We start from the raw sequence: 15,511 nt of genomic DNA, 5'->3' as shown, positions 1-15,511 counted from the left end.
CGCATTACGTTCATCCAAGCCCATCCCTCGGAGCACTGCAGTTCGAGCAGAGAGTGGTAGGCTCTTGACAGAGGAGTCTGAAGTGAAGGCTCGCTGGGCCGGTTACTTTGAGCGGTTGTACCAGGCTGATCCCCCAGCTGTCGAGTTGGACGTCAAGGGTGTTACAATCCCTGTTGCTGACCCTCGAATCAACTGTGGTCCACCATCGCTTGTGGAAACACGGGCTGCGGTGAACCAGTTGAAACGGGGCAAAGCTCCAGGGATCTGTGGCATCCATGCTGAACTTCTCAAGGCTGGTGGAAATGCTGCACTCGTGTCGTTGCATGCAGTTTTGTGCTCTGCCTGGAACACAGGCATCATCCCAACTGACTGGAAGAGGGGCTTTGTTGTCCCTCTCTGGAAAGGGAAGGGTGATCGCCAAGACTGCAACAACTACCGAGGGGTGACGCTGCTCTCAGTGCCGGGCAAGGTCTTTGCTCGGATAATTCTTGATAGGGTTCGCCACCATCTGCTTGAGCACCAGCGTCCAGAGCAGTCAGGCTTTACACCAAAGAGGTCAACGATTGACCGTATCCTTGCACTTCGTGTCCTCACCGAACGCAGACGAGAGTTTCGGCAGGGGCTGCTTGCAGCCTATGTTGATCTCTGTAAAGCGTTCGAATCAGTGAATCGGGATGTCCTCTGGAGGATTCTTGGTCTTCGTGGGGTGCCACCGAAACTGATCGATCTGATGTCTGAACTCTACTCTGGTACTCAGAGTGCTGTGAAGTGTGGTGGTACCATCTCTGACTTATTTCCAGTTGTTACTGGAGTTCGTCAGGGATGTGTACTTGCCCCCACACTTTTCAGCACTTGTATGGACTGGATTTTTGGGAGGATGTCGGAGAGATCAAGTTGCGGTGCATCGTTTGGCAATGTCAAGATCTCGGACCTTGATTTTGCAGATGATGCAGTCATCTTTGCGGAGACTTTAGACATCCTCTTGGGGGCCCTGGAGGTGCTGAATGAGGAGTCGGAGCCGTTGGGATTACGGATTTCTTGGGTCAAAACTAAGATCCAGGCTTTCGGTGACATCTTGGATGCTGCTGTCCTGTCTGTGTCTGTTTGTGGTGAGGATGTTGAGGTCATGGATAGATTCACTTACCTTGGCAGTGATATTCATGTCTCCGCAGGTTGTGAGCCGGAGGTCAATAGACGTCTGGGTCGGGCCTGGGGAGTCATGGATTCACTGGATCATGGGGTGTGGCGCTGCCGGTACCTGTGCGGGAGGACGAAAGTCCGAGTCTTCAGGTCCTTGGTACTTCCAGTCTTGCTCTATGGGTGCGAGACTTGGACTTTGACCAAGGATCTGAGACGGAGACTTAATTCCTTTGGTACCAGGTCTCTTCGGAGAATCCTTGGCTATCGCTGGTCGGATTTTGTGTCCAACAAGCGGTTGCTGAGAGAGACTCTGATGAGATTTGTTACCTGCATAGTCCGTGAGCATCAGCTGCGGCTGTATGGACATGTGGCTCGTTTTCCTGACGCTGATCCTGCTCACCAGATTCTCTCAGCGAGGGAGTCTCATGAGTGGAGGAGGCCAGTGGGCCGACCACGTGCCTCATGGTTGCAGCAGGTTGACCATCATCTCAAGGAGATGGGGATGGGCCTGGCATCTGCCTGGGGGATGGCCAGACGGAGGCCCCTGGAGTACCGGCGGAAAGTGGACGCAGCGACGCGCTGTTCTGGCACATGCTCCCATACCTGACCTGAAACAAAAAAAAGTTCATCGTGGGAATGAGAAAAAAAAAATTAGCCGAAAAGAACATCGAACAATGGTGCAAAGTAGTCTCCTATTCGTGGACGCAACGAGGATCCATCATTACCCACACCCTCCCCATCACGCTCACCGACTACTACTGACATGGACTTAATACTACTACTACTACTACTACTACTACTACTACTACTGATATTGACATCTACTCAACATGGAGTCTGGAACACTGACGGGTTCCTCTTGGGAAGCCCATTTGTATATACCAATACCCCTAAATGCTGCCAAATCGCTATTATACGGTAGATGTAAGTTAGAAACACGTTCAGCAAGTTCTGTGGTCGTCCGGAAGATGTCAATCAAATTTGTCTACATACGATAATGTGCGTTTGAGATACGTTACACATAGGTTCAAAGCACGCTACTCATAAGTTCAAAGCACGCTACTCATAGGTTAAAAATTAAGTTTCGGGTATGCTAAACATTACCTCGACGTGTTTCAACTTATGAGTAATTTACAAGTAACGTGTGTCCGACGTGTGTCAACGATCGCGGAGCGTGCCGAGAACTTATGCCAGCGTATGTGGAACTTGTGAGCCATATGTCGAGTACGTCGTAAAATTTTCAGCATGCTTGAAATTTCACGTACTAGACGTACCACAGAATACGACAGCGTACTTCATTGCTTTTCAGCGTGCCAGGTCAGGTATGGGAGCATGTGCCAGAACAGCGCGTCGCTGCGTCCACTTTCCGCCGGTACTCCGGGGGCCTCCGTCTGGCCATCCCCCAGGCAGATGCCAGGCCCATCCCCATCTCCTTGAGATGATGGTCAACCTGCTGCAACCATGAGGCACGTGGTCGGCCCACTGGCCTCCTCCACTCATGAGACTCCCTCGCTGAGAGAATCTGGTGAGCAGGATCAGCGTCAGGAAAACGAGCCACATGTCCATACAGCCGCAGCTGACGCTCACGGACTATGCAGGTAACAAATCTCATCCGAGTCTCTCTCAGCAACCGCTCGTTGGACACAAAATCCGACCAGCGATAGCCAAGGATTCTCCGAAGAGACCTGGTACCAAAGGAATTAAGTCTCCGTCTCAGATCCTTGGTCAAAGTCCAAGTCTCGCACCCATAGAGCAAGACTGGAAGTACCAAGGACCTGAAGACTGACTTTCGTCCTCCCGCACAGGTACCGGCAGCGCCACACCCCATGATCCAGTGAATCTATGACTCCCCAGGCCCGACCCAGACGCCCATTGACCTCCGGCTCACAACCTGAGCAGAGATGAATATCACTGCTAAGGTAAGTGAATCTATCCACCACCTCAACATCCTCAGCACAAACAGACACAGACAGGACAGCAGCATCCAAGATGTCACCGAAAGCCTTGATCTTTGTTTTGACCCAAGAAATCCGTAATCCCAACGGCTCCGACTCCTCATTCAGCACCTCAGAGGGCCCCCAAGAGGATGTCTAAAGTCTCCGCAAAGATGACTGCATCATCTGCAAAATCAAGGTCCGAGATCTTGACATTGCCAAACGATGCACCGCAACTTGATCTCTCCGACATCCTCCCAAAATCCAGTCCATACAAGTGCTGAAAAGTGTGGGGGCAAGTACACATCCCTGACGAACTCCAGTAACAACTGGAAATAAGTCAGAGGCGGTACCACCACACTTCACAGCACTCTCAGTACCAGAGTAGAGTTCAGACATCAGATCGATCAGTTTCGGTGGCACCCCACGAAGACCAAGAATCCTCCAGAGGACATCCCGATTCACTGAATCGAACGCTTTACAGAGATCAACATAGGCTGCGAGCAGACCCTGGCGTGACGCTGGTCTGCGTTCAGTGAGGACGCGAAGAGCAAGGATACGGTCAATCGTTGACCTCTTTGGTGTAAAGCCTGACTGCTCTGGACGCTGGTGCTCAAGCAGATGGTGGCGAACCCTATCAAGAATTATCCGAGCAAAGACCTTGCCCGGCACTGAGAGCAGCGTCACCCTCGGTAGTTGTTGCAGTCTTGGCGATCACCCTTCCCTTTCCAGAGAGGGACAACAAGGCCCCTCTTCCAGTCAGTTGGGATGATGCCTGTGTTCCAGGCAGAGCACAAAACTGCATGCAACGACGCGAGTGCAGCATTTCCACCAGCCTTGAGAAGTTCAGCATGGATGCCACAGATCCCTGGAGCTTTGCCCCGTTTCAACTGGTTCACCGCAGCCCGTGTTTCCACAAGCGATGGTGGACCACAGTTGATTCGAGGGTCAGCAACAGGGATTGTAACACCCTTGACGTCCAACTCGACAGCTGGGGGATCAGCCTGGTACAACCGCCAAAGTAACCGGCCCAGCGGGCCTTCACTTCAGACTCCTCTGTCAAGAGCCTACCACTCTCTGCCTCGAACTGCAGTGCTCCGAGGGATGGGCTTGGATGAACGTAATGCGCGAATTCCCCTGTAAGCGGGCCGAGAATCACCTGTCCACAGGTGATGCTCTACCTCCTCACAGACTCCTCGCACATAGGCCTCCTTGTCCACCCTCAGTGCACGTACAGTTTCACCCCTCAGCTCCCCTGAACAGCTCAGCTCTGCCATTCAGCCTGGCCCTGCGACTCTGGTCAATGGTATCCAGTGTCCCTTGAGAGACAAAATTTTCTTTGCCCTGCGGTGAACTCCAAGGCATCCACCGGCAACATCAAGGACGGTGGTCTTGAAGGTGCTCCACAACTCTTCAGGACCCCCCAAAGCACCCAGACCCCCCAAGTGTCCACTCAGCCTGTTCGCAAACTCCTCAGCTACTCTCTCATCCCTGAGCTTGGCAACATCCAGCCTAGGCTGGGATGGTACCATTCTCCAGGATTTAAGGTGCAGCTTTAGAGTTGCTACAACAAGCCTGTGGTCAGTATTGAGGAACTGAGCACTCCGGTAGACCCTGCAGTTCTGGATCATCCTCCAACGACCGTCAATGAGGACATGGTCAATCTCCTTTTGCCACACCGCCAGCGTTGGAATACCAAGTCCAGCGATGAGCTTGCGGGCGCTGAAACCATGAACCAGCCACCCTAAGTCCATGACTTCTTGCAAAGTCAAGGAACTTAGTGCTATTCTGGTTCATAGTTCCTGACCCATGGGGACCAACACACACCTCATAACCATCCCTATCAGTTCCAGTCGATGCATTGAAATCCCCCAAGACTAGAAGTGTATCTCGTCTGGGGCACTGATCAACCACAGACTCGAGTGTGGCGTAGAATGCATCCTTCACGGTAAGATCACTCGCCTCAGTCGGAGCATAAATAGAGACCAGGGAAATGACACCTAAGGAGTGACGAATCCTTAATCTCATAATACGCTCGTTGACCGGTGTTACCTCAATTATCATTGGGGTCAGCTTATTGGACACAGCTACAGCAACTCCTTGGGTATGGTAACCATCAGAGCGACCAGACCAATAGTAGGTGTAACCACCCACCATTATCTCGCCGCAATCCGGTCTCCGAACCTCAGAGAGAGCTGCAATCCCGATGTCCAAACGCTTGAGCTCAGACGCTTTTCAGCGTGCGCCAACGTTTTAGACACATTTTTCATAGGTCGGCATACGCTGGCTAAATCGTCAAGGTGTGACTGCGATGTTGACACTTCCAATTTTCAGGCGGTTATGATTTAAATCGGCGTGCGGCAGGTTTTTAACAGAGAACGCCACAAGTTTGTCGGCGATACGTGCAGCGCGCTATGCCTAAGTTAAACTATTGTTGGGCATAGGTTGTGAACGCCGACAACAGGCTAAGCATTCGTTGGTACAAGTTATCTATAAGACAACGAAACCTTCTGTGCCCGTTACTAATATGTTATGCATACGACCAACACGTTATAAATACGACCAAAACTTAAAAAAAAAAACCTCAAAACTTCAGCGTACGCCAACGTTTTACATACATTTTTATACGTTGCCATTGCTGGCTAAAACGTCAAAGTGTGACAGCGCCTTTAGTTAGACCGGCCTCATGGGGGCATGAGCCATCCTCCATGGGGCCCGTGGACTAGTTAGTGGGAAGGTAGATTTAGATTTAGAAATTGATTTTGGGAGACATATACAGATATGGAATGTGTAGTGGGGACGCAGCTTAGCTACGTAGATTAAATGGAACGTGCATTAGAGTAAGGGACGACGAGGGAGCACGAGATAGTTAGGTGAACATAGGTAGAGTGTGGTGTGAATTGAAAAATGAAAAATGTGCAATGAATGAGTGTGGGTCAGTGGGCCTGAGTATGTGAGTGGAGCGAATGTGGAATGCATGGTGCGAATGAATGAGTGGAGGGAGGAGTGAATCCCACCCAAGTGACCCCGGGGTCAGTGTATGACCCTCCCCCGGAGTCAGTTCGTTAGTGGGTTAGTTAAATTTACCAAAAACAAAATTTACAAATAAATAAATAAATAAAAATGCTCCCAAAATTTTAAATTTACAAAAAAAAAAAAAAAAAAAAAATTGAGGTCGTTTTGTTGTTGGTGGTGTATGAAGGCACTAAACCCATTTGGAGGGGTGCAGGAGTCCATGGACCGGCTGGGAGCGTGGCTGTTGAAAGGTGAGTATCGAGTTGAGGGCACCCCGGGCACCGGACAAGTCGGCCAGAGTAGGCCAAGGGTCCAAGGGACCGGGATAGTGTCGTGGGCACGGGCGACCCATCGGAAACGGGACCCGTAGCGCCAAAATGCCACGTGGGCATCGGAGAGGGGCAATGCCAGGGAGGGCAACCCCCCCATTCATAGTGAGCAGGTAGGCTCGGAGACAGCCTCAGGGCCCGGGGGTGCCATAGTTTGAGATTCGGCAGAGGGGAATCCTTGCAATGTGAGCCACGCTGCCCAGCCACGAAATTGTGCAAAAGCACGTGTGAAAATTTGAGGGCTAGGCCCAAATTTATAACGGGACACCAACACAAGCGACGAGAATCATGGTTTCTAGAACCAATAGTTTAAAGTGACAGGTGTTTTGAAAAGCCCCGGGGATAGTTTAAAGTTAATAAATGCTAGGACAGTTAGGAAATGTACCCCTTCGCACCATCCATCCCTTCGCTCTCTGTCGGCCGCTGGACCCACCTTGGTAAGATGGCTGAAATCTGTAGGAGGCTATTCTGAGGCTCCATTGGGCCTCGAGACAGGACGCTAGCCTCTTCCTTATTCCCCTCAAGAAGGAACTTAGGGGTTGGGAGTAGGCTAGGTTGACAGGATACTCTCAAGTCCCGAATAAGCGTGCATGCACGCTTATTTTGTTTGAGGTGCAAATCCCCCCTACATGGCCTCTATTCGGGTCTACACACTAATTAAAAAATCGTTCTTGCCACCCTCCGGTCATTTTACACAAGCGAGCGTGTAGGGTGACAATGTTGTCCTGTCGAGAGATGTGTAATCTTTACTCCTGAAATTCCTTCATCTGCCAACGATCTCAGTCATGGGTTTGGGTACTGTACCGCGGCAATGCGGGTCCCACCACGCCAGGAGATGCTGCACGCCAGTTGGAACGAGCTAACGGTGGAGCCAGTGCATGATATGAAAAGTCAATTTCCTGAATAATGCATTCGATGGGTCAGATGATTACATTGTCTCTGACAAACTGTTCAGCATTGTTAGAGAAGAGATGTTGAAGTTTCGGAAGGATTTGCTGACATATACTCCCCCATCAGACATCAAAGATCTGACATCAACAATCACTCCACCGAAGGGAGTCACCAGGAAGAGGAAGGGGGAAAGTGAGGCACCACGAGATGAGGATGTGGAACTGATGGATTGTGAGGGAGAGGAGTTGGCTCAATAAGAATTGATGCAAGAGGTGGAGTCCCCAGATTCAGATGAGAACAAAAGTCAGACAGACATTGTATCAATTCAAGAAGACCTCCCGTCTACCTCCGCTCTCTCACACGAAGCTACAGATGATGAAACAAAAGCAGACTGTGCATTCCTTGATGACATCCAAGCTGTGATCGACAAACATTCATCTTCCACATCCGAAGTCTTCACTCCACATTTCAGCAGATTCAAAGCAATCAATGCAAACGCCCGAAGGAGTGTGAAGAAGCGCATACAGATTGTCAAAGAAAAAGCGTAGAGTCCAGTCTGCATCTTGGCATTGTAATGTATATATTTGAACAATAAAATCCATGTTCTACATTTGTCACATTTCTGGTTTTTCCACCCTGCCCTCTTATTCGGACCTGCACGCTTATTAGACTTTTTTGGGATTTTCCACCCTACACGCTTATTCCACCCTCTGCTCTTATTAAAATTTGGAAAATGTTCCACACTACATGCTTATTCAGACCCCCATGCTTATTTGGGACTTGAGAGTAGGTTAGCCGGACAAGGACGATAGGAAGGTTTGGGACAAGCAATTGTTAAGAAAATTTTTTTAAAAAAAATAAAAAGGGGCTAAATTTTGTTGGTTCGTTCTTGGAAACTAAGGGAGTGGGTGTGGACAAAGACAGGCAAAGGCGATAGGTTGGGGGAGATGGTAGGTTAGGTCCGACCCCGCCTTCGGAGTGGCCGGCACCACCACACTCCCTCCACAGAACCTCACGGACCATACCCGAGGCCGGCCAGCTTCATATGAATCATCTCCATTTCCATCCATCCATTCAAATGAGCCAGAGACTGCATTGGGAAGCCTGGCTACCTCTTCAGATGACCTGTGGGACGGCGCATGGCCTGCCGTGCTAGGGTGAGTTGCCTCCAGCAGCTGGGGGTATGAAAGAAATAAAAAGAAGAAGGTTCACTGCAACGAATACCCAAGGGGGACGTTTTGAGCAAGCCCTGAGGACGACTGACCTTCAGCTGCTGTGCACTCACCCACACAAACTGTTAACTTTGCCGTGCCTCGTTTCCCCACAGATGACAGGTCCTGGACCATGGTTAGTGTACATATTAGTTAAGATTGTGAATAAGTTTAACCCATCTGTTGTTAGTCTTCGCACCGGCAATTTTAGTTAAGTCGTCTGTATGAGTCTGTTAATTTAGTTACGCAGCGCACTAGGTTATTTATTTTTGGGACATGTATGCAAATGTCGCACTCAGGGATCCATAGGTAAAACGTACTAGGGGAGAACTTACACATGCTGGTCACACGAAAGTTTGACGACTCGGGACGAGTCTGTAAAAAGGGGAGGGGGTAGCGTTACGAATTTGGAAACCATGAGCACTCAACATTCAGGTCCCAAAGATCAGTTATATCGATAAGTATGTGTTTGTAGTCAGGGTCCCATCCCTTTGTTTAATGGGTGATTAAATGTTCATGCACTGCGGAGTTATTTTGATAGTCAGGGTTTTCTTTTACATTTTCAACTACAACAACACCTTCTCCTCGCTCCATCCTGACGCCATAATGCTCGCGGTGGGCAGAGTTCAATGAAGGACTTGGCGTCTCTCTTGACCAATCAGAGAGATGCGAGCGAGTTTGCCGTCGTTTGACCAATGGGAGCAAACACAGGACAATATTACTCATCTTCCTGTTTGAGGGGCGATCCGCTGTGACGCCCGCATGCCCCCCGGTCCAATCAGCGGACTTGGCACCCCTTTTGGCCAATCACAGGGGCAACGAGCGGATCGCATGCCAAAACCTTCCAGTAAGGGGGGGTGGGGGGGTGGGTTACGAGAGGAAGTCCCCTCCATCCTGGACGGGGACTAATAATTATTTTTATATAATTAGTATTTATAATATCAATAATTAATAACTAAATTATAATTGATCGGCACGATCCGACTGGGAGCAGTTGGGGTTTGCCTGCTGGATCGTCTCGCCTTGCCTGCTGGCGTTTGCTGCCTTGTCTGCCCTCGTGCTGGTTGGCGTCCGTCCTTCACCCTCCGTCCCTGGCGCTTGGAGTGGCATCGTTGTTGTGGGTTCGAGTCCCGCCGAGCCAGAACGTCGAAGACCGCATGAGGCGGACAGGTCCAAGCTAGCTCTGGTCTCCAGCTCGAGGCCTTCAATAAAGACCCGACGGGGTCCATTCCTGGGTATTTGTGTGTGTGTGTCTGTGTCCGTGGGCCCCGTCTGATAAGTAGAAACTGTGCCTGTGTTCCTTGTACATTATTTGCCTTGCTATAGTCGGATAACTCTGCCTTTACGTGCTCCCCTCGTCCCCCGATTATTGTTAATAAATTCCCCTCTTGTTGAATGTCCCAGCTCGTCCTTGCCCTTTCTATCATTGGTTTGCCACGCTGCGAACGGGAATTAGGAGGTCTCATTGTTGCCGTAGTCGTGCAATTGGCTCGGCAGGATTCTGGTCCTGTCCACTCAGGGTACGACTCGGATCCGGCTCGGTAACGGCCCGGATCGCGCAGATCCTGCCGAGGGTGAATTTCCCCGCTAGTTTGGACAACGTGGGTATTTAGGTATATTGAAATTGGCAATTGACCCTATCCCACATGGTCGACCTATTGGCAATCTTCGGTCTGATAAGGGACCCGTGACCTTTCGGATTTTTCTGAAAGGTACAACCTAAATTCCGGGTGTTCGGTGGAGCCAACTCTACTGCTCCCTCTCGCGGTTGTGCTCGCCACCGAGACCCAACCCCACAACAATATCTCTGGTTGATCCAGTGTCTTTGATAACACCTTCTGAGGTGATAAACATTTCCTCTCCTCACTTTGAAGAGCCCTGCAACATGACAAATGGAAGAGCCTGCTTCACGATGTCTAACGATTTGACTAGTCTCATTTTCTTATAGATGTGCCCTTGTAATAATGGATTGTTAAATAATGTAAGCAGTACGTTTTTGGAGGAGCCACAAGCTGCTGTCTCACAAAGACCGTTCTATTTTTTTGTTATAAATGCCTCACATCACCTCTAAAAACGTAAGGGTGAATGAGATGCACGTGCTGGGCTATTATTGCACGAGACAACTCGAATGGCACTCGGTAGAGCATGCAACTCCATGAAGCTGAACAGTTTACGTCTCGTATCCCACGAATAGGCCAGATTTGGACCCAGAGCTGAACCAAAATGTAATCGGCATATTTTCACCTTTCCAACTCATCCACCTATTTTGTGAGAACTCATCCACAACTTCTTGATATTATATCGTGCTTTACTGTATATCGTTTTTGGCCGCATCTCTCAATAATGAAGAATCAGTTAAAAAAAATTCTCAGATCCAGATGTTCACCAAAATCGAATCAATTCGTCCTCGTCACACGTCCAACTCGTCCACCAAATTTCTTCCGAATCCTTCCACAACTTTTTTGACATATCCTACACACAGACAAGCAGACAGGTGTGAAAAGAGCCTGGTGTTGGCTCAGTGGTTGGGGTGGCGGCTTGGGATCCTCGGGTCCTGAGTTCAAGCCCCGTCAGCCGCTGAATTAATACACCAGGGGGTTGACTCAGCCCGTCATCCTTCCGAGGTCGGCGAAATGAGTACCAGTTCCAGTGTGTGTGCTGGTAGAGGGGCACTGCATCAGCGACAACAGTCGCGCTTCAAGAAATGATAGCTGCCATATGACCACCTGGCGTGAAAACATAACCTCCTTCACCTTCGCTGGCGGAGGTTTCAACGACTTCCCATGGAAACTCACAATCAGGTGTTCTACACATCCCTCGTGTCAAAAGGTCATTGGGAATGAACCCTGGATGCCGGTCCCTCACCAATCACGTGACCAATTCTACACGGTCGGTATTTGTTTGCCAAACAGACGGCGTGGTTGAGCGATCCATTTTGCTCGACAAGTAGTTCCAAGAAAATATCCACTTAAAAACCCTCCAACCCGTGGGTTTTCCAGCATACCTGTTCGTGCCGCGCGCTTTGTTCGGCCTTGCCCGATCGTACCCTTCGTGCCGCGTCTCTCCACAAGCGTGGTCGCGCCAGCAGCGCGCAGGCCCGCAAACACTGCGCCCTCATGCTCGCCCAACGGCCAGCACACGGGGGGGGGGAAAGGGTTATACAAGCGCCGGCAATCTCTTTGGATTCGATACTATCCGCCCTCGATTTCTGCAGGTGCTTGTTCACCACTTACACGATAGTCACTGATGTTCGTTCCCAATTCCAATCGCATTACATTGCAAAACCGACTGCGATTTTACATGTTTTCAACCAGACACACGACAAATGGCAGCAACGTTAGGAACGTGACCTCTTTCAAAACACTTTGCATGTTATTTAATAATAATAGTAATATAAAAAACTCATTCAAAATTATAATTCATCATTATTATTACTATTTGAAAGCAGAAAGTATTAATATAAATATTTTCAAGTCACGTCTTCGTCGTTTTGGGGGAATCAAAGGCCTAAACGTGCCGTCCGAGCCTTTACCCGTCCGCCATAATGTAGAATGTTCCCTTCATTTCGTTGCAATTTAACCGTATATTTATTGGGATAAATTAATCGAAAAATCTCTTTTAAAGCTATAAGACAGCACGTGGATAGAGATTAGAAAGAAAAAAAAACAGCTTTGCAAAAAAGATGTAAAAAAAACTGTAAAAGTTTAATGGTCACGTGGATCAGCGAAAGCTCGATCTCTCATAAAAATCGAAAATACCGACAGCAGCAGAAAAATAAATCCGTTCACGGTTTGCATGACGGTGTGCTCGACCGGTGGCTTAAGCACTCCAACCTAACGGTTGCTAAGGAACGGCTGGCTTGGCAAGCGATAGCTTGCTGCTTGGTAACTGAGTTACCATACATTACTTGCATTGCACAGTTGCACTGTGGGCAGGCGAGTGTTATAACTGAGTTACCAAGCAGCTAGCTTATCGCTTGCCAAGCTAATCGTTCCATAACCGTTTCGAATGGAGTTGCTTAAGCCGCTTGGCGAGCACTCCACAGCAAACATGGTAACTGAACCGAGCTGAACACACCCGATTATGAACTTTTTTTTTCATGTAATAATATGAGTTCTCTTACAAGAGGCCATTGAGCTTACGTTAACGGTTATGGATGTCAACCTATGGTTGTTTGTCCGTGGTCTATTGATTTTAAATGCCAAGCTTCAGGCAAAGAAGCATCACGTAGCATGTTTAGTTTTTGCTATTGGGACTACCAAGGGTTCGAAAACACTCAGAATCACTCCAAGACCACCAAGATTGGAACAAGAAGACCAAAACACATCAAAGCCCCCCAAAAATAAAAAAGATCAAATTTAAAACCGGCCAAAATCACGACATCTCTTCACAACTTGCAACACCCGTTTCCTCTGGGAGGTAAATATAGTACCAGTAAATCAGTTAGTGCTATATATGCCATGTCTCTCCTTGTTTCCACCACCCCAGTACTCTCTCTCACTCCGGTGGGAGTGAGTGGTTAAACCACTGGCACGATACCACGAGTGCAGGCGAGTATTACAAGCAGTCTCCCTCTCTACCCTCGTGGGGGTGTGGTTGATTTATTTCATTCCCATAATCTGACCCTGGGTACTCCAAACAAGTATTCAAAATGAGAGTATAATTGGCCAAGCAGTTTTTGATTCCATCAGGTTCATCCATATGTACAGTGGGGAGAACAAGTATTTGATACACTGCCGATTTTTCAGGGTTTCCCACTAACAAAGCACGTAGAGGTCTGTAGTTTTCATCATAGGTACACTTCAACTGTGAAAGACGGAATCCAAAACAAAAATCCTGAAAATCACATTGTATGATTTTTAAATAATTAATTTGCATTTTATTGCATGAAATAAGTATTTGATCACCTACCAACCAGTAAGAATTCCGGCTCTCACAGACCTGTTCGTTTTGTCTTTAAGAAGCTCTCCCATTGTCCACTCATTGCCTGAATTAGCTGCACCTGTTTGAACTCGTTATCTGCATAAAAGACAGCTGTCCACACTCGATCAATCAGACGCTAACCTCTCCACAATGGGTAAGACCAGAGAGCTGTCTTAAGACATCAGTGACAAAATTGTAGACTTGCACAAGGCTGGGTTGGGCTACAGGACAATAGGCAAGCAGCTTGGTGAGAAGGCAACAACTGTTGGCGCAATTATTAGAAAATGGAAGAAGTTCAAGATAACAGTCAATCTCCCTCGGTCTGGGGCTCCATGCAAGATCTCACCTCATGGAGCCTCAATGATCATGAGAAATTTGAGGGATCAGCCCAGAACTACACGGCAGGACCTGGTCAATGACCTGAAGAGAGCTGGGACCACAGTGTCAAAGAAAACCATAAGTAACACACTACGCCGTCATGGATTAAAATCCTGCAGCGCACGCAAGGTCCCTCTGCTCAAGCCAGCGCATGTCCAGGCCCATCTGAAGTTTGCTAATGACCATCTGGATGATCCAGAGGAGGAATGGGAGAAGGTCATGTGGTCTGATGAGACCAAAATAGATCTTTTTGGTTTCAACTCCACTCGCCGTGTTTGGAGGAAGAAGAAGGATGAGTACAACCCCAAGAACACCATCCCAACCGTGAAGCATGGCGGCGGAAACATCATTCTTTGGGGGTGCTTTTCTGCAAAGGGGACAGGACGACTGCACCGTATTGAGGGGAGGATGGATGGGGCCATGTATCACGAGATCTTGGCCAACAACCTCCTTCCCTGAACAAGAGCATTGAAGATGGGGCGTGGCTGGGTCTTCCAGCATGACAACGACCCGAAACACACAGCCAGGGCAACTAAGGAGTGGCTCCGTAAGAAGCATCTCAAGGTCCTGGAGTGGCCAAGCCAGTCTCCAGACCTGAACCCAAGAGAAAATCTTTGGAGGGAGCTGAAAGTCTGTGTTGCCCAGCAACAACCCGAAACCTGAAGGATCTGGAGAAGATCTGTATGGAGGAGTGGGCCAAAATCCCTGCTGCAGTCTGTGCAAACCTGGTTAAGAACTGTAGGAAACGTCTGATCTCTATAATTGCAAACAAAGGTTTCTGTACGAAATATTAAGTTCTGTATTTCTGATGTATCTTCTTCTTCCTCTTTCGGCTGCTCCCGTTAGGGGTCGCCACAGCGGAATCATCCGTATGATCCGCATAGTGATTTGGCACAGGTTTTACGCCGGATGCCCTTCCTGACGCAACCCTGGTCACCTCTTACGACACAGGGATATGGTACACCTATTTTAACCGGGGTATACACCGGCCCAGTATACTGGTACTCATTTTGCCGACCTCGGAAGGATGACAGGCTGAGTCAACCCCCTGGTGTATTAATTCAGTGGCCCAACGGGGCTTGAACTCAGGACCTCTTGGATCCCAAGCCGCTGCCCTAACCACTGCGCCAACACCAGGCTTTGTATTTCTGATGTATCAAATACTTATTTCATGCAATAAAATGCAAATTAATTATTTTAAAATCATACAATGTGATTTTCAGGATTTTTGTTTTAGATTCCGTCTTTCACAGTTGAAGTGTACCTATGATAAAAATTACAGACCTCTCCGTGCTTTGTAAGTGGGAAAACCTGCAAAATCGGCAGTGTATCAAATACTTGTTCTCCCCACTGTACATACCGTCTCGAGAATTGCTGGATTTTAGTATGATAGACTCGCAAGCCTGGTGTTTTTTAGTGGTTAGGGTGGCGGCTTGGGATCCTAGGGTCCTGAGTTCAAGCCCCATTGGCCGCTCAATTAAAATACACCAGGAGGTTGACTCAGATTGTCATCCTTCCGAGGTCGGCAAAATCGGTACCAGTGTACTGGTAAGGGGGACACTGTATCAGCGGCATAGCCGTGTCCAAACCAATGATGCAACCAGCAGCCACAGGCTGCACTCGACAGAGAGAGATAGACTCGCAAAATAGTGCACCAAAACACGAGCACGAGTACATTGCTCTCACTGTG

At 48.8% G+C, this 15,511-nt stretch overlaps 1 protein-coding gene across 4 annotated transcripts in view; it reads right to left on the bottom strand.

Moving 5' to 3' along the window:
- The window catches only part of LOC147027779 (stAR-related lipid transfer protein 7, mitochondrial-like), a 40,600-nt gene extending 28,668 nt beyond the window's left edge, over positions 1-11,932 (bottom strand). The window contains exons 1-2 of one of the 4 annotated variants that reach the window (XM_085877357.1): positions 11,525-11,898; positions 8,335-8,484 (exon numbers count right to left, since the gene is read on the bottom strand). In XM_085877357.1, coding sequence (XP_085733483.1) covers positions 8,335-8,484; positions 11,525-11,638 — 264 coding nt within the window. In that variant the 5' untranslated portion in view covers positions 11,639-11,898. Of the gene's footprint in view, positions 1-8,334; positions 8,485-11,524 lie in introns of all 4 variants that reach the window. The other 3 variants (XM_085877358.1, XM_085877360.1, XM_085877359.1) reach the window with 3 other exon arrangements.
- Positions 11,933-15,511: the final 3,579 nt, after the last annotated feature.

Source organism: Eptatretus burgeri, chromosome 4 (genome assembly GCF_056783735.1).
Source record: "Eptatretus burgeri isolate ZD-2024b chromosome 4, Ebu_testis_v1, whole genome shotgun sequence".
Lineage (NCBI taxonomy): Eukaryota > Metazoa > Chordata > Myxini > Myxiniformes > Myxinidae > Eptatretus > Eptatretus burgeri.
The sequence above is the reverse complement of the archived record's forward strand: the minus strand, read 5'-3'. Positions and strand labels throughout refer to the sequence as shown.